The 25,964-nt window shown below is 41.2% G+C and overlaps 3 protein-coding genes and 1 long non-coding RNA gene across 14 annotated transcripts in view; 1 reads left to right on the top strand and 3 right to left on the bottom strand.

Annotated features, from left to right (window-relative positions):
• Positions 1-5,083, bottom strand: part of LOC123974780 (ERC protein 2) — a 166,059-nt gene extending 160,976 nt beyond the window's left edge. For 8 of the 9 annotated variants that reach the window (XM_046055673.1, XM_046055679.1, XM_046055678.1 and 5 more), the window contains exons 1-2: positions 4,999-5,083; positions 1,412-2,545 (exon numbers count right to left, since the gene is read on the bottom strand). In XM_046055673.1, the coding sequence (XP_045911629.1) occupies positions 1,412-2,272 (861 nt within the window). In that variant the 5' untranslated portion in view covers positions 2,273-2,545; positions 4,999-5,083. The remainder of the gene's footprint in view (positions 1-1,411; positions 2,546-4,998) is intronic. The other variant, XM_046055676.1, reaches the window with a different exon arrangement.
• Positions 793-15,362, top strand: LOC123974784. 2 transcript variants are annotated; one of them, XR_006825923.1, is made up of 2 exons: positions 793-1,243; positions 15,177-15,362. It is a non-coding gene; the product is annotated as an uncharacterized LOC123974784 (long non-coding RNA). The 2 variants fall into 2 exon arrangements; XR_006825924.1 differs by lacking the exon at positions 793-1,243 and adding an exon at positions 1,402-1,715.
• tlr9 (toll-like receptor 9) lies at positions 5,854-11,647 on the bottom strand. Its single transcript, XM_046055683.1, has 3 exons — positions 11,514-11,647; positions 6,687-9,656; positions 5,854-6,599 (listed from the first exon to the last, which is right to left on the bottom strand). The coding sequence occupies exons 1-3, from the start codon at positions 11,514-11,516 to the stop codon at positions 6,393-6,395; spliced, it is 3,180 nt and encodes a 1,059-aa protein (XP_045911639.1). The 5' UTR covers positions 11,517-11,647; the 3' UTR covers positions 5,854-6,392.
• Positions 12,577-25,964, bottom strand: apeh (acylaminoacyl-peptide hydrolase). Of its 2 annotated transcripts, XM_046055685.1 has the most exons (23): positions 25,803-25,964; positions 25,181-25,310; positions 24,968-25,094; positions 23,880-23,967; positions 23,653-23,728; positions 23,447-23,538; positions 22,662-22,736; positions 22,108-22,245; positions 21,912-22,003; positions 21,754-21,794; positions 21,262-21,383; positions 20,020-20,080; positions 19,838-19,935; positions 19,621-19,672; positions 18,601-18,689; positions 18,336-18,474; positions 16,897-16,980; positions 16,340-16,420; positions 14,138-14,226; positions 13,667-13,857; positions 13,465-13,567; positions 13,276-13,382; positions 12,577-13,164 (listed from the first exon to the last, which is right to left on the bottom strand). In XM_046055685.1, exons 1-23 carry the CDS (start codon positions 25,812-25,814, stop codon positions 13,059-13,061), a joined length of 2,193 nt encoding a protein of 730 aa, XP_045911641.1. In that variant the 5' UTR covers positions 25,815-25,964; the 3' UTR covers positions 12,577-13,058. The 2 variants fall into 2 exon arrangements, with proteins under 2 accessions (XP_045911641.1, XP_045911640.1); XM_046055684.1 differs by lacking the exon at positions 25,803-25,964 and having other exon boundaries at positions 25,181-25,561.

Here is a 25,964-nt window from a genome sequence, read left to right as displayed (position 1 = left end):
AATAAAAACTAATTCTGCTTCTAGTAGCAGCCTATTATATTTGAGTATAAAATACCAACATTCTCATATTCTCTACAACACTGCTTTCATTCTCATAAGGGTGAATAAGGGCTCTCATAAGGTACATAAGGGTACAGATAAAGTACTGTAAGTGATTTCAGTAGATAAACGAAGATAAAAGAAGAAAGGGATGGAGGTAAAGTAGAACTGAAGAAAAGTAATACACTAGTTGTACGGGTCTGTCACCTGAAAAAGCAGAACAGTGACACATACATCTATCATAGACAGGCCAAGTCAGGACAAGCCTGCAGGTACACATAGACTGGTAACATTGACTGTCCTGCTCCATTTAAACACACTTATTGTCTATAAACATTTCTGAAATCTGGCAGTTTTGTGGGAGGTAAAAGTAGTGTGTGGATCTCTTTGTGTACCTGTATGTGAGTGCATGTGGCTTTTTCTTAAAGAAGATAATGATGAGTGGTAAATGAAAACATGTATTAACCAAAACTCGTTAAAGCTGTACAGCCAATTGTTATTGGCCTGTACAAACAACAAGTTATTATGCATTAAATTTAAAATTTCTGTAATGTTGTATGAAAGTGTGTGCGTGGGCATGTGTGTGTCACAGTGTCCTCACACTGTATGACAATGTGAGATGAAAAAGCTATAAATACAAATGCAGAGGTGGCTCCTTGGTTACAAGAGGGAGGAGTCAGAAAGGAGAGTACAGATATGATTAAAGTTTTTGCATGCTTGCATGAGAGAGAGGAAGAGCATAGAGAGAGCAAGTAAGAGATTCAACAGAAATTATACAAGATGTAAAGTGCGAAAGATTCTCTCAGCGGGGTGAAAAAAAATCTTCCTCCAGAGTAACACAGACAGATGAGGAGGTAAAATGCTGCGCAGAGAAGTGGAGAAACAGAGCAAGATAGGAAACAGAAGAAACATAGACAACAAAAGAACAGGGTAGCTATGCAGTGAGGCAGACAGATGGATAGTGCCTCAGACTAAGTGGACCAGACTCCAGGGAGAGGTGGCACAGGACAGACTGGTCACTGGCCCTTCAGGAGTAGCTGTGAGTTTTTATAGAATCTGGCTAACACTTTGAATGGCTGCCACTAGGGCACGTTCCCATGGAAACACAGACAGCACTGAGCCTGGCAAACATCTTTACAAATGAACTGCACAGACGCCTTTCTATGCAACCTTGAAGACAGGAACAAAAGCTATGATGTGAGAGGTATGATGTGAAGAAGAGATGGCGGGTCAACACAAAAAGTCTGGATGTGATGAGTGAGCGGACAAATCAAAGAGTTTTGTTTCAAAATGGAATTTTTACCACATTTTGCAGAATTTTTGGGGAAAAAATTTATTTTTGAAAACAAACTCTTTAATTCGTCTTTCTCACCTGCACCTCTTGGTTAGTCCTGTACTGGTCCTTCAGCACAGAGGTTCTCACTCCTTCCTCCAGCCTAACCCCCTTCTCTCTTTTCACCTCCGGGCCCCAGAAGTTGACATTGTTTGTGCCAGGTCCTGTCCTTCCGTCCCTCCCTCCGTCCAGTTCCCTCCTCAGGTTGTCATTGTCCCTCTGGAGCTCCCTCAGCTGAGCCTGGAGATCAAACGTGGAAACCTGTTCCCGTGCAAACGGATCCAGTGCCTGTGGATGTCTTCCAGACTGCCGCCGCAGACTGGAAGTCCCTGCAGTATGCAAGGTCTGGTCTCCATAGGGGTCTGACGGGTGATGAAGCCCATAGGAGGTGATGTTTGGGCTGCTGCCCATGGCTGTTGTCCGGTTAGTGTAGGAGGAGCGGCTGGTGCTCCTGCCCAGCGTCATGGTGCCTTTAGGGTACCCACCAGAGGGTTCCAAGGAATCTTGCTCAGTGGGATACATGGTGCCTGAAGTGGCATAGGCAGCACTCAAAGACTGGATGTTCTCCATAGACAGGGTTTTACCCCCTGGAGCTGTTGCTGAACCACGACTCACTCCTTTGTCTGCTGCTGAGCCAGGTTTGATCTTCGAACCTGGCCTCGACACTGACCCTTGACTTCCAGTCAATTTAGATGCTGGGGCAGGCCCACCCCCTGACACAGAGCCTGGTTCTAGCCCCGAGCGGGAGCCTGGTGCTGAACTTACAGCCTGTTTGCCTTTCCCCTGTTTGGGGGATCTGGAAAAGCGTGAATGAGATGTGCTGCCATCAGTGTGCCCACTACTCTTTGGGCCAGCAGAGAGCTTGCTCTGCGAGGGCTTGGCTCTAATGTTTAAAGGCATTTTTTATATGGCAAAAGTGGACTTCCAAGAGGAAACTGTTATATTTTCATGTCCCTTTACGGAACCAGAATGAATAATGAGGTTTAGAATAAAGGCCAGGCCACCCCTCAGCCTCTCAGTTTTCACCTGTCCATCCCTGATTGTTTAGGGCTTGAGGCTGAGTCTTATTTAATCCTATTAGAAGAAAGTGGCAGTGAATGTTGGCTAGAAGGCTCCCAGACACACAGGTCAGAGGTCTTGTGGTTTCAGCTACAGTGCAGGACATGGTGGATTCTAGACAGGTAAAACAGGGGCAAATATTCAGAGAAAGACCAGTCATATTTAAAATAAATAACAAAAGCAGAATCAATTCACTACATGGTTCATAAATCTGGTTATCAAATTTATAATACTATTGCCAATATAAGTATCTGATATCAAAAATACTTTTTTTTACTTTGCTTTGATCAATATAAATTACTGAAATGCTGTCTAAACAGACACAAAAATAACCTTGCCTAAAAAATTAAATCTGTCCAAAATTCACAGAATAATGATCATTTAAATCAGGAACTATCTGATTAAGAACAAGAACGAGTAGGCAAGACTACAAATCTGATCAATGTCAATTTTCTGTTCACTAACTATGAACATGGCTCAAGGTAAAACTAAATAATTAAAACCTTATTATTATGGGGTGGTGATGTCGCAGTGGATAAGACAGTGCCTTTTGTGTGAGAGATCTGGGTTTAACCCCTAGTCACTCTAGAGGCGTGCGATCTTTGACATATATAGCAATTGTAAGTCGCTTTGGATAAAAGCCTAAGCTAAATGAATAAATGTAAATGTAGACTAATCCAGGGAACCAGTTACAGACAGACATTTAGTTTACAGTATCATTTGTTCCTTCGTTCCATGCTCAGGTGTGGCCAATCAAGAGCTGAAAAGCATTAGCTCTTGATCAACTGAAAACTGAAATCTGCCTCAGCTAATCAGGAGTGGGCAAGGCATGGATGATGGACAATAAGATAGACTGTGGGTCTACAGGTGCCAGGTTGGGGGACCAAGGATTCTCTTACTATTTCTACAACACTCTGTAATCCTCTTTTCTATATTTGTGGTTGTGAGAATGATGGGAGGATGGGAAACAATGCCTGTTTAACCACCAGAATATAGATTATGTACAGATATATGAACTCATAACGTATAGAGCCCCTTGCAAAGCACAGTTACCACAGTAGATGGGGGTAAAAACAAGGAGAGGGACCAGCTTGACCATTTCAGTACCATGGACAGCACTCAATCTGACATCATAAAGCCTCTGATACCTGCTCAGGTCTGAAGGAAATAGGGACAAAACAGTGTAAATGGCTATGGCCCATGTACTTTCTATGCTATGGTTATGGCAGACTGCACAGGGAATTGGAAGGCACTTGCAAAGCTCATCATCAGACTTTATCAGGGCTGAAGACATACACAATACGTTTGGCTTCAGGCACTTGGAATTTAGGCTGAATCAAACTTAAACATTACAGCATGATACGACTGTGCCCATATTAGGATAAAATAATACTATGCCTATATCATAGACAATATTTGTATAATTTTGTTTAATTCATTTGTTGTCCTTGAGGCAAAAGGCTGCACATATATTCAAATAACAATATATCCCCAGCAAATCAAAATAAGCACAACCCAGTCCATGATGGACCTGATATTGGGGACTGTTTGCAAAGCAGAAGCAAATCCAAATCATAATCCCTCCTCTAATCCAAGAGGATTGGGTGCTGGGAGTCACTGCACAGGATGCAATTGAGAGATTGGTTAAGTCTGCTTGTCAGTCATGAAATAGCTGTCAATCCCCTATCCATCATTGTTTGAGGCAATAAATTTAGCCTTATGTGCCAGGAGTGGAAACATCAATTCCGAGAATAATTTTGGTGCATCAATTGAGCATTTACATCCAAATTGACCGTGAGAATTCAATGACAGTGATTAAAATAAAATCCCTAAGATAACTGTGTATTAAAAAAACCCCTTTCAAACAAGGAAACACGTTAGCTTGCAGCTATTGAAGCTTTGTGTAATGATATAAGATATAATTTGCATTAAGATGGAGGTATCATAAGTGAACTGGTCAGTTTCTACGGGCACGCGCCAAGTTTACGCAGCTGTATAGCTCCTTGTCAAACAACACTGACAGGACGAAATAACTGACAAAGACAGAAAGGACTCATAAAAATTCAATAATAAAATGCCACAGCTAGGAAACGCCTCACTTCCTACTGACCTGAAACCTCTGCACTTACTTGTGAGTTGGCAGCCAGCTGTTGCCGCGAAGCGGAGTCTGGAGTCAACACCCAAACTGCACTAGCATAACTCGTTCATTTGTGTGCTAATATTGGTCCATACGTGCCCCTTCTCTCCTACTGCTCAACAAGCCGCCAACCCAACGTACAAACTATGAAGCAGACTGCACAATATTTCATGTGTGGCACGAGTAAAACGGCCGTTGTGCATGTGACTGCGCAGCCTGGACCCAGACGCCCCGAATAACTCTACTACGACCACGGTATGAAGGATTAGTTTCTTGCTCATATGCACACGGCTAACGTTACACGAGTTCGAGCTAGTACCTTACATAATGATTAATCTGCCGCACAAACTGAAAGCACAGTTTCATTTGTTTAAAAAAAAATGATGCCACAAAAACCCAGGTGTGCACGCCTACGTGTGCTCGAGCTTACCGGACAGGCACCTCTCCATCACCGTGAAGTCCCAGCCGTACCCTGTCCGACCTCGGCGCAGGCTCCATGATCTCATCGGCTCAGCTCTCCCGTTGACCTGTCCTGCCACCGGGTCCTCGTGGGCGCGCTCTCCCAAGCTGGCGCGTGCGCGACCTACGCGGTGTGGTGGGTCAGCAGCACGAACATGGCAATAATTGGAGCGTTTCTTTTCTTCATACACCTTCATGAGCGTCATTTGGGGCTCGGCACTGGCGAAGTCTCAAAATTGACAATAATCATATCGGATGTAATGTCAAGTAAAAAAAAATTGAATTGCATTCTATTTTTCAAACAGACCAGACAGCAAATACCCTGACATGCATCAGTAATTTAATCCCATGGAAGTGAGTTGACTTTGTTTATTATATTAGATTTAGAGACACCAGAACTAATCTAAAAGTACACCACATGAGTGGATAAAGGATCACAACTGCTTTCAAATACACAAATAAAAACTGCAGACCTGGGGCAGGGCCCTCCATTGCTATTTGAGAAGTTTACTCAGCTGCTGCAGCTGTTCAGTTCACTGTTCATTCACTCAGTATAACTCACCCGGAATATAGCTACTTTTGTGACATTAGTTTCACTCACAGAAAATACATTGGGGTCCCAGCCTACAGGCTAAAATACATAAAAAAACTGCACAGCCCACGCAGCAGGTGTAGTTGTAGCCTATGAATTTGTTTTGCTTTCTTATCTTTCACTCTCCTCTTCTGGTCAGCAGCCTGCAGTGAAGCATGCTATTAGCAAATTGGTGCAAGCCTGTATCCCTCTTAAACTTATGAAACTGTTTAACAGCAGGTGAAGTTATTCATCATCTGCACCTGTAAGAAATAATCCTCAGTTTCATGTCCTCCCAAAAAGAGAAGTGAAATTTTAAGGGTGGGGGTGTTTTGATATACAGGCAGACTACATTACTCCCTTGTAATACTAAAGCTACTCAAAGTGAAATCAAGTCAAGTTTATTTTTATATTCCAATGTCAATATACAGTATCTCAATTAACTTTGCAGCCCACAATAGCAGCATGTCCCAACCCAGCCCAAGCTCTCTGAATACAATTGTATGACACTGATGGATTAACTCACCAAAAAGAAAATAAGAACAAATTTACATGTAAAGAATCCACATCAAATTTGAATGGTCTGTAATATACATATGATAAAACAGCGGAATACAATCTTGAAAAGTAAAATATTTACAAGGAAGAGCTGTATCATTTTTATTTTAAAAAATAAAGTTATGTATATTATATATATACACAGGTTTGTAGGTTTGTCAAAATTAGGTCATAGGAAGATGGCAAAATTCTTAAAGGCCTTTTTCAGGTGCTCTTTTGCAGCCTTTAAAAGGTAGTCAAACAAAACTTTCACTCATGTTGTTGTCGTAGAAGTTGAGGTTATCTGACGACAACGCCATTCTCACTCTGTTCCAGAAGAGGGGTTGAGCCCTTGGGTTTTTTGGCCAGGACAACACAGACTTTCTGCACAGTCTTTTCCTCAGCTGAAGGTACTTCAGCTTGGGAAACATCTCATCCAACAGAACCAGCACAGCTGCATCCACCTTATTTGGATAATATCAGAGTTAATGAAGTGTGTAGTATGAACACCCGCCAAATGCACAGGAAAATAAAAGGTTCATTTTACAAACCTTCTCATCCAGAAGCCGCTGCTGAACCATGAAGAAAGCCTGCCGGATCACACCATTCACTGTCTCACTGCCAGTAGAACCACTGGACAGCACAAACACTGTCTTCCCACTGTTATTGACAGCATTATGTAGATTTTCTATACATGAAAGTCCAGGTATCCAGTCCCTCTCCTCTAAACAGAGACAAAACCTCCTATGACCTGAGTTCTCCAGATTGACAGTTAACTCATTGTAGACCCAATCCCTCACAGCCTGGTTTCTGGTGTCAAACACTACAAAAGCATCGTAGTGATAATGTGAATCATTTCCAGCCAGCTGGGAGTAGCCCTTATGTCCTGCCCAGAGTACCTGTAAGCAATACCACAGATCCCAGCCATAGAGATGCTTCAGTATGGGCAGGACAGTGAACGTCACAGCCAAGAAGGAACAAACGAGGCAGGCTAAGCTACCATATATGTCCTGGCAGGAACGCTGGTCCATCGACAGTATACTCACACCCTGTTGGGACTCTGGGTATTCACAGTGTATATGGGAGGTGAGGTAAGGAATCTGTACCGGAGTGGTACGCAAGAAGTCCGCAAACCAAGATGTATCACAGTCACATTTAAACGGGTTGGCATGCAGTGTGAGTTTCTGAAGGACACTACCATTTTTAAAGGGGGCAGGGAGAAGCTGATGGTTCAACTCTTTGATCTGATTGTGGCTGAGGTACAGATATTGCAATGACTTCGCCTTACTGAAGAAATTCTCTGGAATAACACTAAGGCGGTTGTGACTGAGGTCCAGGAGAGAAAACATTGCTCCAAATTCTATGACTTCAGGAGGCAAATAAGACAGGAAGTTTTGACTGAGGTCCAGGTGACGTAAGTTGGTGAGTGCTGAGATGTTCAGCCATGGGAAATAGTTTAGCAGATTGTCGCTGATGCGGAGGGCCTTCATGCTTCCTGGGAGGTTACACAGCACTTCTGGAGAGATTGACTTCAGTTCATTGTTAGAGATGTCCAGGTAGCTGAGGTTTGTCAGGTTTTGGAAAAAATTAGTGTACCTGTTGTTTTCTGACTCCCACATAATGTCCAGGCGGTTTCCATGGAAGTAGAGGTACTTCAAAGAGCTGCTGACCAGCCTTTGATCTACTCGCCTCTCAATGCCATTGTTTGCCAGACTTAAGACTTCCAAGTTAGTCAGATTTTGAAGGAACTCTAAACGGTGGCCCATGCCCCTCATCTTGAAGTGAAAGTCATTGCTACTAATGTCCAATACCTTCAGAGTAGTTTTAAGCTCACTGAAAGTGGCTTCATAATAAAGATCAAGTCTATTGTACGATAAATTAAGAAAAACTAAATTTTTCATGCTTTCAAACATCCCACGCTTCAATGCCTGGCTCATGTAATTGAAGGAAAGGTCTAAACAAACAGCATTTTCCAAGCCTACAAACACCTCTTTGTTAAGAGACACAATGTCATTTTGAGACAGGTCAAATGTCAGTTTCTGTTGGCAGCACTGTTTTTTAAAGTCCCACAGTGATGGAAATTGTGACACATTGTCCTCAAACATTTCCAGTCTGTTTGACTGGCTGGATTCCCAGACGTCACTTCCAGATGTGACTCGATCTATTAGAATAAGGGGTGGGTCACGAAAATGAGGTACATACAAGTTCTGGTTCTGAAAGCTTCCCTGTGCCACAATCTCTGACGACGGAGCCAAGCAGAATTGAAGAAAATTAAGCATGTTTTGGGAGAGGTCAATATCGATGAGAGATGGTAACATTTTCAGAGGTTGTAAATTACAAGTATCGATGAAGTTCAATCTCAGTTCTAGTTTCTTTAGGCTTTGAAGTTTGGACAGAACACCAAGGCTGTCTTCTGAAACCATGTGGAAAAAGTTACCACTCAGAAGAAGATATTGTAGACCAGATATGTTGGCAATGTGTGGGGAGAGGATCAGCTCCTTAAATGTCTTCAGTGGTTCATAGTTATAGATAAGGCTAATCCAAGTGAGGCCCTTCAGCTCTGCAAAGAAGGTGCCATTACGTATCGCATATGCCAGGAGGTTGTCCGAGAGGTCCAATCCCTTCAAATTCCTCAAAGGTTGGAAAAGTCCCTCTGGAAATGTTTTCAGAGAGTTTCCCCGCAAGCTAAGGAAGGTGATGGAGCTGTTCTCAGCATAGAATGAGTTTGGTTTTAGGCGTAGGGGGAGATTATGTGGGCATGGAAAGCAGGGTCTGGCTGCATGGTCACAACGCTGGCAATTCCACTCCAAATTCAAATACTTGAGGACAGTAAGGTTGGCAAATGCTCCTTCTAAGACCTCTGTGATTGTATTCTCTCTTAAATCCAGACTCTCCAGTGAGGGTGGCAATCCTTTAGGGATGGATGTTAAATTATTATACCCTAAGGTAAGGTTTTTGAGTTTAGGGAGCTCTCTGAAAACCTCCTCGCTGATGTAAAAAGACTGGTTGCAAGGGTTTGCATAAAAGCAGTTCCTGGTGAGGAAGAGCTCTTCAAGATGAGGAGTTTTTAACGGATGGATAATGTGGAGGATGCAATTATTCTGTAAATCAAGGACCCTCAGGCTTTCAGGTAACCACGGTATAGAGGTGAGGCTATTTCCTGAGAGATACAAAAGCTTAAGCTTCAGTAGGCTCTTGAAGGCATAATAGTGGATCCACATCTTGCATGAGCTGTTTTCCAAATTTCTCAGCCGACCTGGTTGACAATTTCCTATTATTGACAGGGTGTGAAGGTTTGGGACACCTGATAAAGCTTGCTGCCACACTTGCTGTATTTTAGTCCGACTTAAATTGAGTGACACAACAGTGGTAGACTTGATGAAGGAGACATGCGTGAGTGGTCTGTCATGGCAGTCTACTGTGGTGGTATTCACGTCAGTGTCACATGGGAAGAAGATGGTGTTTATGGTCCTCACAAATGGAAGAAGCTGACAAAGGATGAGGATAGTTTTCAGCAGAGCCTGAAAAAAAAGAAACTTAATTTCAGTTGTTTGTTGTTGATGGTTCAGAAGATGTATTCTGAGCATATAAATTAACTTGTATATGATTTTTAATAACTGTAGCTTTTTCAAGCTTCTTTCTGTAAGGAAGACTGGGTATGGTTGTAACAGTTTTTGCTTCAGCAACTATAACTCGCTGAATTTTGTAGCTAGAGTTCTCAAACTTTATTCAAAGTACCCACATTTGTTCACTACAAATGGCACCAATTCTATCCTCTACAAGAATATTACAGACCTCGTGAATTGATGTCAAATGCATTGTGTTCCCTTGTTACAACTTACCCCACTACCGGGGTAGGTTGTAACAAACTGGGGTAAGTTGCAACAATAAGAGACAAGAAGGAAAAATAGATGCCACACTGTATGATATGCTTCAAAAACAGGTAGACTACAGACTTAGTGTGATGACTCACGCACATGTATGTGTATGTAAATTTATCTAGCCTATAGAATAAACTTACTTAAGTTATACTTAATAAATACTACTACAATGTACTTAATTAAAGAACATCTTTGTACATCCTTAGGTCTAACAAAAAAGAAGTGTGTGTCAATGTGTGTATATTCTTAATCAGAGTCACAGTCAGTGCTTGAAGTGGGCCAGTACTCATCGATACGAAGTACCGGCACTTATGTATTTTACTCTTTGGCATACCGGGATTTTTTCTTGCACACCCGCACTTCTCACAAGCTCCCGGTGTTGTGCCGAATTCTGCCTGCCTGCCAGAATTGCATGCACCTCGCGGGTGATAACGGTCATTAATGCTGAGAAAAGAGGTGGATGCAAATCACAGCAGGGAGCCTACAAAATTTAATCTGCCGAATTATGCATCCACCTCTTTAGGTCCTTTTCAGACACTTTGCTGTGCTCATTGATCAAACGCGGTTATCACCACATATATTTAGGTACTGAATGTCAAGGAATGATACTTCTACTAAGTGTATTAAAATATTAAATACTCTAAACGTTCATAAAATATATACTTCATTTATCACCATTGATTGACCCCACAAAGAATATTATAGCGTTTAAAAGCAGTATTTGGAGGTGCATGCAATTCTCGGCAGGCAGGCAAAACTCGGCATAACACCTGTATGCTTCCCTCTCCACAGGCTGAGACGGAGTATGGAAAAGATCGAGTGCCGATACATAGGCTAACTTACGCCAATATGTACACAACATGAATGTACATGAATGGGAAGTACTGGTCACAGAGACAGCTGACAAATGAATGCTGGTAACCCTGGAGTGCAGGCTTGGTGGGCCCAGACTGCAAGGGGTAGGCCTTCTCTGTACAATATTAAAATCAAGCGTCCCTAGTTGTATGTACAGGGAATGGGCACTTTTTCAAGAAGTGTTACAACCCACCCCACCCCTGCCAGCCATTGTTTAGCTAGCTGTATAAGCATAGTGGTTTGAAATTAGAAAGGAAAAAATGCATCACATGTTGCCTCTAAGAAACTAAAATCTAATCTTAAAATCTAATATTAATCAAACTATTTTATCTGCAATAGTATAGATACTAAAATAAATAAATAATAAATGAAAATCATTTTTTTTCTCTATTCTGAACGTGCCTGCTTCCAGACTTGATAACCACCATGTCCTATCAGGGAGGAAGTAGGTAAATACTGAAATGATCTCATAACTCCTATCTTATCTCTAATTGGTGGAATTTGTGTTTTTACAACTCTTCCCATGTTACAACCATACCGGTCTCCCCTACCTATAATGTAACAACAGAATAGGTAGGTCATTTTCTTAAGAGTGAAATTTTGTAAATTTTTGATGTCAGAATAAAATGTTATCTCACTTACCATAACGGTTACGGCATGTATCTTAAAATTTGCATCGGGAGCCAGTAATCTATATTCCAGGTGGAGAGAGGCAAGATTCAAAGGGGAATCTAAAAGTATCTGCTGTTGCAAGAAACTAGATCAATTTATGCAGAAGTGGAAGCATGTAGTCAAATATATATAGAAGCCTTATGCAAATCACATGACCGACACCTGAAGGCCCTGTTCCTGAATAGAACTGATGCGCGAGGAGGATGACGTTTCCTTTCACAAGGGCAAAACTCAAACGACATTGAAAGAAATTGTAGCCTACAGCAATAGCCATCTGATTGAAATGGCGTTCGATTGTTTCTGTAAACGGGTAAAAAAAAAAAAAAAAAAACCTGCAGTACTATGATGAACTGTTGCCGCAGTTTTTAACTTTCAGACACTGCTGAAGATGTCGCTGGAATGAATTAACTTTATCGCCGAATATTTATAAGACCTTAGTGTTCGTACGCACCTTCTCTAGTGATTGAGAAACTTTTATCTCTAACATAGATATTCAGGAAGCATGTCACTTCCTCGTGAGCCCAGACTGCTAGCGGACAGTTTCATCAAAACAAGATGAGAAAATGTTGTTTTTTTGCTTTCCGTTATTGGTTCAAATGGTGTTCACACCAGATATAAACAGCTCTGGAGTATACTTGACAACGGACCAAGAGTTTGAGTCCGGCGTTCAGACCCACCTAAACGAACCGTACCAAGGTGGGGTAAACGCTCCAGCTTTCGGTTCAACCGGACTAAACAAGGCTGGTGTGAACCTGTCAAATTTACGAGGCACATCAGATGCAGAAATCACCTAAAATAAATTAAAAAAAAAAAAAAAAGGTTATACAAAAGTATTTTCCTTTATGCCACCCACTTTTTATTAAGTTGTTCTTTTTTTTTTTTTTTTTTACATTGCTGAACAAAGTTAGATGACTTGTTTAATTTACTAAATAAAAGTATTCAGAAGTAATCTACCACTTTACACCTGCTTCAAAAATCCCTTTGAAATCTGAACAAAAGGCCATGTCTCCAAAGATCCATTCCACACAGGTAGTATTTTCACAATAGTTTATTAAGTGCACTGTAGTACGAAAAAACAAACAGTAATAGTGAGCAAAAAAAGTAAAAGTGAGAAAAAGGCTGATTATGAAACTAATTTCCTTTGTTAATATAACCTTAAACACAACTAACACACTGAAAAGCCCTTTATTTTCTGTGTGTATGTACAGACTGCAGAAGAAAAAAAACTAATCAATAAAATGTGTTTTTATGATGAATCAAAACTGATTTTATTCAAGTGCTGAGTTAAAACAATTATGGAGGTATTTTTGGCAATCAACATAGCCACAGATAGATTACAAATACAGTTATACAAAGTGTGTTCTGATTGGAGAGCACTTTGGCTTTGGATTGGACCTCGCGCTGTCCTGGAAACAGTGGCGGGACATCCCTTACACGCTGTAGTGTAGTGTTTCCTGGGGGCAACCACAGCATTTGCAGACTACCATGTATTTCTTGGATTATTTGCCACACACATCACTGACACAAGTGTTGAATCATCCACAGAGCGATGTTCATAAAGCCATCAGACTCAGCATCCACCTTGGAGAGTGAGTGATTGTTCCCTGGGTACCACAGCAACCTACAAAACACACATCGGAGCATTAGTGAATAAACAAAAAATTAAAGCCCTGTTGTAAAATACATATCTGACATAGCCAATAAAACATGTTACTGAAGACAAGCTGCTTACCGGACTGGGACCTTCTTTGCTTTTAGAGCTCTGTAATATTCAATTCCTTGCTTGTTAGGTACACGCTTGTCATCTTCCCCTAAGGTAAGCAAGACTGGTGTCTGTACCTACAGAGATCATCTTAGGTTACTGCATTGCGAAATGAAGTCACATGCACACAGTCAAAAGACATAACCGAAATACTCTTACCTGTGAAACGTGTTTAATGGGGGACTTGTTCAGCATTTGTTCCCAAACAGCAGGGTCAGGTAGACAGTCTGTACTGTAGTCATAGCCAGCCTCAACCATGCACCTGCAATAAAAACATCAACAGGAAAAATATATGTATCATGAATAGCTATGACATCTTTTGTGTTCAATAATGAACATGAATGTGCACACCAAGACATACCAGTCTGGGATGTCTGTGCTGCCGATCATAGATGCCAAATTGATGACGGGGTTGCGAGCCACACAGGCCTTGTAGAACCCTGGGTACTGGCCAATCAGATGACAGGCCAGGAAACCACCGTGGGAGCCCCCAGAAATGGCCACCTTCTGCATGTCGAACTCGCCGCCTTTCAGAACACTTTCAACCGCAAACTATTGGGAAGAAAAACATGGAAAAATTTGAAACATTTGTGGTGGAGAAGCAACAAAGCCATGTGGTAGAATATCAGAAGTTGGTGGAGCTAAAAAGGACAAAGGAAATTCAATAAACCACTGCTGTTATGAGCCATTACTTAAACAGAAACTATAGCAATTAACCTCAACTAAATATAGAAACCATATAAAATCAACACATATAGTATACCGCCATAAAGCAGTAAAACTTGATAAACAGCATTTATTACTCTGTCAAGGCTATTTGATTTATTCTTACTTGAACATCTTTGACATCTTGGGTGCCAACATTGCCAGGTAGTGAGAGGATACTGTCCTGGCCGTACCCGATAGAACCACGATAGTTCACTGAGAAAAGAGGAGGGGAAAGCAAACAAAACACACATTACCATGTATTTATCAGTGATGGATATTATGATGTATTATTATACGGTTAAAACTGACAGCTGACAGTAATCTCAAAATGATCAAAGTGAGGCCAAAAGGTTACCAGTTCAAAGCCTGAACCAACTGAAAAAAACCTGGTTGAGAACAATGAACCAATCAGGCTTTTTTTTCAACCCAGAGCAGGCTCTGGATACATTGAGCTCAAACTTCCCCAAATTAAACAAACAAACAAAAGAAACTGAAGTATATAAGAGAAAAGAGTTTTTTTACGTTTTAAGTAGTAAGTAAGTAGACCTGCTGCTGTTAAGTAATAGCTGCCATTTGCAGATGTTAGAACACTGAGCTAGGAGCTGTTTCTTTGTCAGCGTTGATGATGGGTTTCAAAGCATCCATATATCCCATAGTCTCTGCATATATTCTTGTACAGTAGCATTGCATCAGATCCATATTTTCCGCTCTAGTCCATGAATGTCTTGTTCCAGTAGCCCATTTGTCATCAGGTTGCCCTGGTTCCCTAGCACCTGACGAAGACCTTGTTAACCCGGGCGACGTCCAAGCCAGTATGGCTCTTGTATTTGTGGTTTCACTCATGCCTGAATTTGTCGTGGGTTGGTCTCTCTCCCCTCTTCTCCTCTTGTTCTCAGTTTCCCTGCCCCTGTTGTTTCTGTCAGTCATGTGTGTCTTGTCCCATATCTGTGTGTGATTGGGTGTGTCTGAGCCCGGCCTCTCTCCACCTGCAGCACTCTGCACCTGGGACTCATCAACGCCTGCAGTCTTAAGCTCTGGTTCAGTCTCCACTCGTCGCCAGTTTGTCCGTTTACCCACAGTGGTATATCGCTCCGGCCTATTTCCTAGTTTGCCTAAATACCTTTTGTGACTTTGCCTAACCTCTTGTTTCCTGTCTGCCACAGTTCCACCCTGGTGCGGAGTCGCTGCCAGCCTGCCTGTACTCTGGATCACCAGTCCGTTGCTCACTGCCTGCCAGTCCTGACACCGTGCGATCGGCCCCCCCCCCCCCCCGAGACTGGAAACTCTCCGCCAGCCCCCCGAACTCCTTTGCCATCTCTGAGCTCTTTAAATAAAGTCCTGCCTACTTCCGCTCACGAGTCCTTTCTGTGATCCTTAACAGAATTAGGCTGATAGCATAAAGGACCTTGCCTAAGGGTCCACCTGGATACCCCCGCCCTGATCAGGAATCAAACCCACGATCACCTGTACCAAAGTCAGTGGCATTAACCACTGAGCTATCCAGGAGATTAATCCAACCGGCCTCACAACCACACATCACGTGTTACCACACCAGCCCAGGAACTCCACATCCAGCATCCTCACCTCCAAGATCATCTGAGTCCAGCCACCCGGACAGCTGCTGCTACAATCAGTTTGCATAAGCAAAGAATTTCTTCACAAACTGTCAGGAACTGTCTCAGGGAAGCTCATCTGCATGCTCGTCGTTCTCATCGGGGTCTCAACCTGACTGCAACTTTGCACAGCCATTGAAGTGGATTGCACCAACATTCCACAGGCCACAATCAACAACATGATCAACTCTATGCGAAGGAGATGTGTTGCACTGCGTGGTCACACCAGATACTGACTGGTTTCCGGACCCCCCCCCCCAATACAGTGAAACTGCACATTTTCAAGTGGCCTTTTATTGTGGCCAGCCTAGGGCACACCTGTGCAATACCCATGCTGTCTGATCAGCATCTTGATATGCCACACCGGTGAGGTCGATGGTGAAGTGCTCACTAACACAGATTTTTAAACAATATTTGAAAGAAATAGGCCTTTTGTGTACATAGAGAAAGTCTTGGATCTTTGAGTTCAGCTCATGATGAATGGGGGCAAAAACAAAATTGTTGCATTTATATGTTGTTCAGTGTATATGTAATGTGTCTTGAAGTGGCTAAGGACATGTGTAATAAGTGTTTCTATTCTGAGAGCCTAGCAAAGTAACCGACCTTGCAGCAAAATATCCTTGCTCGTTCCCTTTTTATGCATCGAATCCATATCTTATAAATGGGTGATCAACATCTGAGCAGGTGTCACACAAATAAATATATGAACGTACCCAGTAATATAGCAAAGCCCATCCTGCAAAGCACAGACGAAGACAGAAGCCAGTCAGCAACAATCACTGAGTGAGGACCCCCTGAGAGAAAGAAACAAGTCATGTCAAATACAGACTGACAGTTTGTACAAAAAGCTATCTGTCATAAATATGCTCAGTCTTGTGAGGCGTAAATGCTACAATTAATACTGCACGTAAAATCAAAATATGTGAAAACATCTAAGGACTGTTATTAAAGACTGTTGATTTTCAGAATGTGATAAAAAAAAATCTGCCAAGGGCACTATTGTCATAGCAACCACTGTTGTTGGCAATGCCAATCTTAGGTGTAGAAGAAGCTTTTGACTCGATCCTATAAATAAACTCAGCATGGATTAATGACACATTTCTTATTTCTTGTTATATGCATATTGTGTATCAATATAGAACATTTCTAATTTCAGTGTTGCTTTTTACATACTACATTAAGTCAATGCTGTATAAAAATGAACTATTGTGTAACACCACCTTACTATTCATTGTTTGTACACTTGAGAACCATTATGAGAGTAACCAACCATGTGGACTGACAATAAGAGGCAGCTTCACTCCGTCCTTAACCTCCTTTGGTTTGATCAGCAAAGCATCAAAATCAAGGCCAGCTGAAATATAGAAAAATAAGTCAGTCTAATTAAGATTACATGAGCTTACATACGTGTCCCATAGACTGCCAAATCTGCTCAAGCCTCCATAAACACAATTATTATTATTATTATTATTATATATAAGTTTTCGGACATAAACCAAACCTCAGGAGCTTCTTCTGTAAACTCTTACTCCTTCTCCTCTAAACACAACTGTCTGCAATCTTATAATTATAATTGCTTATACTACCTCTTGTATTATTGATGTGTACTAACATGCACTTTGAAAAACATATCTGTTGACAAAACTGTTAAACCCGGTGGGTATTAAATTGTGTGGCTATTCACTATATGTTAGAGGTGTGACAAGACACTTAGCTCACAAGACGAGACGAGATATGATAGTGGGTTCACAAGATCAAGACGAGATTTTAACACTATTTTTAAGAAATCTTAAATTATATATAATATCTCTGCACTAATTTATGGTGGAAATGTTTTTATTTATGTAAAGGGAAACACAAAATTCAGGTGGCATGTGACAATTCAAAAGATCTAACAATAACAATATAATGCAGTGTAATGACAGAACCGTTTGGGACTGCATGTTAGGATGATTTTTGCCTCTTTAAAGGAAGTTTTTCCTTGCCTCTGTCGCCTAGGGCTTGCTCTTGGTGGGAATTGTTGAGTTTCTGTAAGTAATATCAGAGATTACAGTCTAGACCTGCACTTTTATGAAAAGTGCTGTGAGATAACTGTTGTTGTGATTTGGTGCTATAAAATAAAATTGAATGTTAATATTGCAATACTATACCAAGGTCAGAAGCTGGTAGCGACTCACAGAACGAGAGCTGATTAATTTGATTACTATCACGGCGTACGCCTGTGTTGCATCAGCTGGGCGGAGATGATTCTTCCTGCGAGTCGACATTATCTGTTATACATTTGTTTTTCCCTGCGTGAGAAAATTGATGTGTTGCGCGCTCTCTCTCTCTCTCTCGATATCTATCGATATCTATCTATCTCTATATCTATCTATATATCTCTTAGATAGATATACATACATACATACATACATACAACACATATACATACATACAAATGTAATCCAATTTGATAACTTTGCAATAAACCTTATCTTTGAGACCTTATAATACTCATTTTTTGTTGACTATGTCAGAAAGATGGTGATTTAACTTACTGATTATTTTTAGGGTGTAGTTTGTGATGACTTTGTACTACAGTGTATGTGGTACCATTCGTGTATGTGAAACAAAATGGAGAGTGGACAAAACTAACTGCATCCTTTCAGACCACGGGGAAAAGGTCAAACTCCGAAGACTCCTGTGTAGATACTACTAAAACGAACTTACGGTATTGTTTGTTGTCTTGCTCTGGTGGAGGGGTGAAAGTCAAGATCTGCCAATCAATATCTGGCAACATCTGAGACTCTTCTAAAGTAACCCAGACCACTTCCTCCTGAGAATCCCTGGGCGGAAGGAAGCCCACCCTCTGGACATGGAAATGACAGTACAACAAATGACATATCAAAGCCATCCAATCCTAAATATTATACTTAGTACATACTATATTTCAAATTGCGAATAAGACTACTCTTCATGAAGACGCTGATCCTACCAGACTTGGAGGGCAGTTAGGAGAGGAGCAGCTGACCACCATCAGATCTCTCTCTATGTTCAGCAGACACCAGTTACCAACATCAGACTCTACAGACAAACAAAGAACATCTTCAGACACAGGTTGAAATAAGCACGTTCAAGCGATCTCAGAAGGCTGATAGCTATAAGAGTTTGTCAACACCAAACAGCAGTAAAAAAGACTGTCTAGACTTGAATGCGAGTAACGCCAAGGATGATAAATGTGTTTTAAGGATGAAACGGTATGAAAATTTCATATCACGATTATAGTGACCAAAATTATCACGGTTATCAGTATTATCACGGTATTGTAAAAATGTGCCGAAAGAGATTAAAATGTACTGATATACACACTGAAACCATTTCAACAAGTTTTCTATTGAAAACTACAAATACAATTGCCATTTTGTTTGCATAAAAAATAAAATAACAGCAAATACATTTTGTAAACATATGAAAATCATCAGTGTGCATTATCAAGACTTTATATTTTATATTATATAGGTAATACAATGACCCCGTGGACAATTACATGAAAACAAATGAGTCTTTAGAAGACAGTGATCGTAACTACAATGAGCCCAAAAACTGACATAAAAACAGAGGAGTCTGTAGCGTTTGTAGATATGCTAGTTGGTTGACTGAACTGCATACTGTGTTATCATGTGCAGTGGACGAATAGACTCTGCCGACACAAGACGCACACAGCAACATAACAACGAGAGCTTCAGTTTACACGCTGTTAGCAAGTCAGAGAGACAAACTAGCTAGACGTTAACTCACTCTGCGTTCACTATAAGGTCATTTTCTTCAATCGAGTTTCCCATTGACCCAAACAAACCCATGTTGCATTCTGCGCATGCGCGCCTGCTTTGCCGTGAGATTATAACAGTGTGGTTAACCGTACCCGGTTATCATGGTAATTAAAATGTGTACGGTAATACTAACCGTTGGGAATTTTACCATTGTTGTTTCATCCCTAATGTGTCTATTGACTCACTTGAAGTCAGAGAGGTGATGCTTCCTGTGCTTATATCCACCATCAAAAGGTCCTACAAGAGATACAAAAACTTTTCTCAGGTAAAGATAATCACAATATTCTTAGTCTTAACACTTTTATTATGAGCAAAATGTAAATTTATCAGAAAAAAATAGCAAGCCTTATTGTCCAATTTTTTTTTTCATAATAACAAGCATTTCCCGGGAGTCAACTGTACCTTGCGGCTGCGCTGAGGACAGGCAACAATTACACGTTGACTATCAGCTGACCAGCACTGCGGTGACAACTGAGAGCTGTAGATTCCAGTAAAGCTATCTGCAAAGCCACACAAAAACAATTTAGTTTGACATATAGTCTGGGGAAAAAAGTGCTTTCGTGTGACCACCAAATATTCCATACCTTCTCCAGGACGCTTCACAACATCCACCACCACTGAGGTCTTCTTAGTATACCAGTCATACTAGAAATAAAATACGCAACGACAGAGGAAAGCATGTTAAAAAGGAATGTATTTAAAAGGGCTGGGCATGTTAACACGTTAATGCACTAATTAATTAATGGCAATTATTTTATTGCACCTTATTTATTATTATTATTATTATTATTATTATTATTATGAAAGTCCGTTGCTCATTGGCTCTGAAGACACACAGTGATCAGAAAGGGAAACAAGTGCTCTGCGAGAAAATAGCAGGCGCTCTTAGTGCTTCAGTGCACTACACAGCTGTAGACTATTTAACTTAAGTTACAATTATAGGCTACATAAATACCTGATAGGCCTACATCTAGTTTTGTGGGGATGCTCTGCAATATGAATTCCCTCCTGTTGATGTCCTATTTAGTAAACAGTAATAGATTCTGGAAACTCACAAACAGTGAGGATCAGTCTCTCTTCCAATGATTTGTACAAAAAGTTCAAGACAATTCAGCAGCGCGCTGGGGTTGTGCGTGAGGCGACCACTTCACCTCACTCTAACAGGGACACTTGCTACTGAACATAGACTGTTTATGCTGCTCCCTGATAAAAGAAAAATGTTTCTGCTGATAGCCGAGAACAAGAAAACAGATTTATATATGTTAACCTGTTGCTCAGAAACCAGAACTCAGAAAAGTTATATGATCGTAGCTCTGGACTTTAACCCATTTTAACAAGCTATAAAAGGTAATGTCATGGCAGTGGCAAATAGCTTTGGTTTGATTTTTGATTTGATTACATTAATGTTTATGTTGAGATTTACAATAAATATTTTATTGCTACTGTGTAAAAGGGAATACTGCAGGTAAGTGTTTGCAAACCACATGTTATTGCACTTTTGTGTAAAAAGCAGTACATTTAAATCAAAAGTGCGCAATATACTTTTTATAATAATTATAATTAATTATTCAATTGTGCATGTAACTATGCGGTTAATCGCAGAAAACCATGCGATTGAAATTTTTAATCGTTGCCCAACACTAGTATTTAATATATGTCTGCTCCAACAAATGTATATCTACAGAACAGATCACCACAAGATGGTGCATTGTAGGAGGAAACCATCCATTCCTACTTCTTTTTTGAGTGAGTACAGTGCAGTGTTGTAAAGAAGGGAAAGCCAATGTGTCTTATGTGGAAGAGGAGGAGGCTCCATCCTGGCTTACCATACAGAGCCTGCTGCACTGCATGTGTGGTCCATAGACAGAACATTCCAGGTAAACGATCCGACACTGGTCTGGGCTCAGCCTGGGGGAGCACACTGCGCTTGTGCCCGATGACAGCTGCTCTGAGGGACACAACAAACACAATACACATAAACATCTGCAATAGTAACTATAAGATAGTATAGTAAGTAGTAAATAGTAAGTCTAGCCATACCCAGTTATACCAGACTACTTTGTCTGATGTGATCATCAATCAAGGATCACACTTATGTTTAACTTCTGGAGTCTAACTTGTCGTACACATTTAGTCATGTTTAGTCTACAATGCTAAACACAAAAATTAAACAAGGACAATTTGATAATGTAGAGCTCATAGGTGATTACACTGTACAAGACTTGGTGTATTTGAGCAGCATTCTTTAATTTTCACAGATCGTGTTTATGAAAAAAGGCACTGCAGATCTAAATAACAGAAAACAAGCATTCACTTACCACATTTCCCACCGGTAAGATCCACATAGAACAAAGAAGACCTGACAGAGAAAAGGGAAGCAAGAATAACTTGCAGAATTAGCCTCTTAGCCTTGCTGGGGGATTATTTGATAGGCCAGCTTTAATTCTTATGTTTGATCAGTGTGAACAGTAATCACCTTCTGTTGGGGCAGTACTTGAGGCCAAGTCTAAAAGGCTCATGCCACCAGCCTACAAACACCACACCTGTGTCACCTGGAGCCCAAAATGCCTATGCAGACAGGGTAATGGAAAGACAAGAAGAGAGCGACAGCTGAGGGTATGAGGGTATGAGCACACTACACAGAAGTGCACAAAAACAACTGGTGTACCAACCTGCCCAGGTGAGATATTTTCAGGCACTCCTTCCAACACAGAGACGTTGTCTCCCTCAATGTCCAAAACACAAAGCACTGGACAGCTCTTGCCAACAAGTGCCTCTCCCCAGTCCTCATAGAAGGCAAACTGCTCCCCCTGCAGGGATGAAAAAGCAAAAACAACTTAAAGCTAGGTTAGGCAATTGAATATCTGTAATATATATATATTTTTAATTCTATTTACGTCCTGAGAGCAATCAATTCATGTTCTGACATAAAAATGAAACAAATTTCAGTATCTGTTGCAGGACTGTAAAAAGCACGCCCTGCCTACCTAACTGCGCGCACTCTGTCTGTGCACTCATTGGGCATAAAAATGTTTTTTAGGGGAGTGGTTTTGGAGGCCTGATGTGAGGGGGTGGGATTTTTAAGTTGGATAATTTCAAAATATTGCTGTCTCTTGCTAGTTTCTACCCTAGCTTTCAGCTCAAGCAGAATATAACATAACAAGTTGGATTAAACCTCTGAAATGTGAAAAATCATGTGTGTTTCAAAAGCATTTATTGCATTCACTTTTGCGGTCTCCTTTTTCTCCACTCTCATGGCCTCCTCCTCGTCCCCAGCAGAAGACGACTCAGGTGACTCAGTCTACAAACAGAAAACGAGAAAGAGAAAACATTAGAATAGAACAGTGTTCTAACCTTTTTATTACACTACTCCTATCTACCTATGGTAAATGATGAATGAACACTAAATCACATACTCTCAGTGTGAATGCTCCGTATTTGTATAGCGCCTTTCTAGTCTTTTTGACCACAAAGCGCTTTTACACTACATCTGCATTCACACACATTCATACACTGAGCCTGCTCAAACAGAAACGAACATTTGGAACAGCCACCAGGGGTAATTCAGGGTTCTTCGACAAGCAGCCCGGGGAGGCCGGGGATTGAACCTCCTGAGCCACAGCCACCCCAAGGTATAAGGATAAGGATAAGCGTCTGTTCAACGGTGTGCAACAACCTATGAGATATATCTGATCCGGTCTGGTGAGTGTGTTTAGAGTGTAAATCTCCTGAAGCCATCAGTACAACGCCGAGGTAGTTTTGCATCATCAAGCATGTGTTTGAAGCTTTCTTATCTATTTTTAAACATTTCCTTACAGGATATCACAGAATAGCTAGAAACATGTACCAACACTGTAAAACAAAGCAATCACTGAACCATGTATCTACTTCTTTGATATGCTGTGGACAAAAATGAACACTACCCTAGCAATGACATTGGGGAGAATCAACATTTCAACCTAAAGAGAGCAGTGCTGATTAACCTTCAAATCAAACAATTTGCTGACAGACCTGGAAGAAGGATTCTGCCTTAGGTCTCTTTCTTTCTGCCACATACAAGAGGTGGGTCTCGGAGTGGGACCAAACCAAGCAGCCAAACTGCTCTAAGGGTGCAAAACACAGTGTCGTTACCACCTGGGACTGGCACAAGTAAAGGCAAAGTTTGAAAGAAACTGGTAAACAAAAAGAAATACTGATTTTAAGGGCAGGTGACTCACCAACGTCATAGACTTTGCCATGCTTCTTTAAGGCTGTGAGGTTGATGCTCTTCATTTTGATGTTTTTACTCCAGATCTGAAGGGTCACAAAGAGGTCAGGAAGGGAGAGGAGTCAAAGATACTGGGTTCAAGTTGCACAGAGGTTTAAACACAGACTACAGGTGGACAATTCCAGAGGCACCATTCAAGCGTCAAAAACAAAACAACAACAACAAAAACGAACACACCTCCAGAAACTGCTTATCCTCTCCTTTGATTGTGCACTCTCTAACAACAGCCTTCATTTCACCCGAAGGGGAGTCCTTACTTAGCAACCTGATGGGAGAGACATATTGATTAGACACTGTTCAGTTTGCTCAGGGTTAGATCTATGAGAATGTCCAGGGGCCTGTACCACGAAGCAGGATTTGAGCTTATCAAGGTAACTTCGGGGTTAACTCTGGGTTTTCAGTAGCACGACGATAGTTCACTTCTTACTGGGGTAGACCTCCATGGTAACTTATGCTGAACAGCTAACCTGCTCCGGAGCAGGTTATGTTCCAGATAAGAGATCAACTCTACAAAAACACCGCCTACTGACCAATCAGCTCTCTTGGAAAGTGACATAACCATCTGTAGGAAATCCCACAGACTGTTTTAAAGGCTGCTTTATGTTTGCTGTGGTGATGCGGAGAAACTCTATTTGAGCACATTTTATGGCATGAATGGATTTTTCGTTTCATTGCTTTATGAAGAATGAACAATGTTTGGAACACTTTTTCTCATTTTAGAAGTGACGAGAATTTCTTTAAAGTGAGGTGGAATGACCACTTATTCAGTGCCCGAGTCTTTTAATGTGGAAAGGCCGACACACAGCCGAGCTGAAAGAATAAGGCTGATATTTTCATACAGCTCATATGAACACATCAAATCAACACATTATTATGGACTACGCCCGTTCATTAAGGTATTCACACTGTCTGTTATTTTCTGTCTCCCTGCATGTGTCAGCTGCAGCTGTGTTACTTAGACTATTTCGTATTTCTCTAGTGTTACAGTTTTCTCTTCATTCGTAAAATATGCCGCTCTGATGCCAGTGGACTTGTTCATGTCTGCGATTGCTCATCTGCTGCTAACACCGCTCTCTTTTATGTGAACACGCTCACGGCTGGATTGGGAAACCAGGGGTTGAGTTACTGAGTTGATAACCAGCTTCATGGTACCTTATCACGACCGCAATTATTAGGGTTAGTTAAGCAAAGTAACTAAAAGATATCCTGGTTATGTTGAACTCACTTCGTGATACAGGCCACAAGATGACAACATGTTTACATACTCTCCCTTAATCTCAGTGCAGTTTCCTGAGGTACCAGAGAAAACCACCGACTTGTCATCGTGGAAGACAATGTACTGTCGGCAGTACTTGACATTCTCATTCCTCTCCAGATCACGCTGGCTCCATTCTGCAGAAAAAAGTAAACAAAATGCTATCAATATCAGCATAAATACACACATCTGAAAATCTTAGGATGGCACATACTAAATCTACCTGTGTAGATGTTGCTGTATTTGCCACCATACTGGGAGGTGATGACAGGTCCCGTATCTGCTCTGCTCAGAGAAGGGAAGAGACTGAGTTCTCTGTAAAGCCTGGCAATTTCCTGAGGGTTGGTCACCACCTGACAACACGCAGCAGAATAACTCACACTACGTCTCAGTGACACAAAAAGCCTAACAGCGAACAATGCCCTATTCATTTCCTAGCTAAGAAGCTAGCCAGCTATACACAAGTCCGTATTGTTTACCACCAAAAAACACAAGTCAGTTTATGAACGTTAGTCTGACGTTTGTCCTTTAAACAAACAAAATAAAACGATTTGCGTGATAAACAACGCAACCAAGTAAACAAGCTAGTTTGTTTCTAGCAATGTTTGGTGGATCTAATTTGACCAGCAACTTCCGGTAGCAGATGACAGTAAACAACCGAACCTGTGTCAGTCTGCTAGGTTGACTTGAAAGCAGGCTAAACGTTAACTGAGTTATTACCAAAAGGTGATGACAACGTAATTAACGCCAGCTAACGTTATATTAAAGTTGCATTTAAGCTATTTTGTAGGGTATGTTATCTGTTCAGAAGCAAATAATGAGTAATCTTTGAAGTTTAATCATACCTGTGACTGCATGATAGGGACGGTGTGTGTCGCCAATCTGCGAACGTCAAGCCGTGGAAAGCACAATGGAGCAGGAGCTGCTGCTGCTGCTGCTGCTGCTGCTTCTTCTTCTTCTTTTTTCCGGCAGTCTCGGCACTGTTTTAGTGCATTGCTGCCTCCCAC

The sequence above is a fragment of the Micropterus dolomieu genome, linkage group LG08, assembly GCF_021292245.1.
Source record: "Micropterus dolomieu isolate WLL.071019.BEF.003 ecotype Adirondacks linkage group LG08, ASM2129224v1, whole genome shotgun sequence".
NCBI classification, from domain to species: domain Eukaryota; kingdom Metazoa; phylum Chordata; class Actinopteri; order Centrarchiformes; family Centrarchidae; genus Micropterus; species Micropterus dolomieu.
This window is presented reverse-complemented; position numbering and strand designations above follow the sequence as displayed.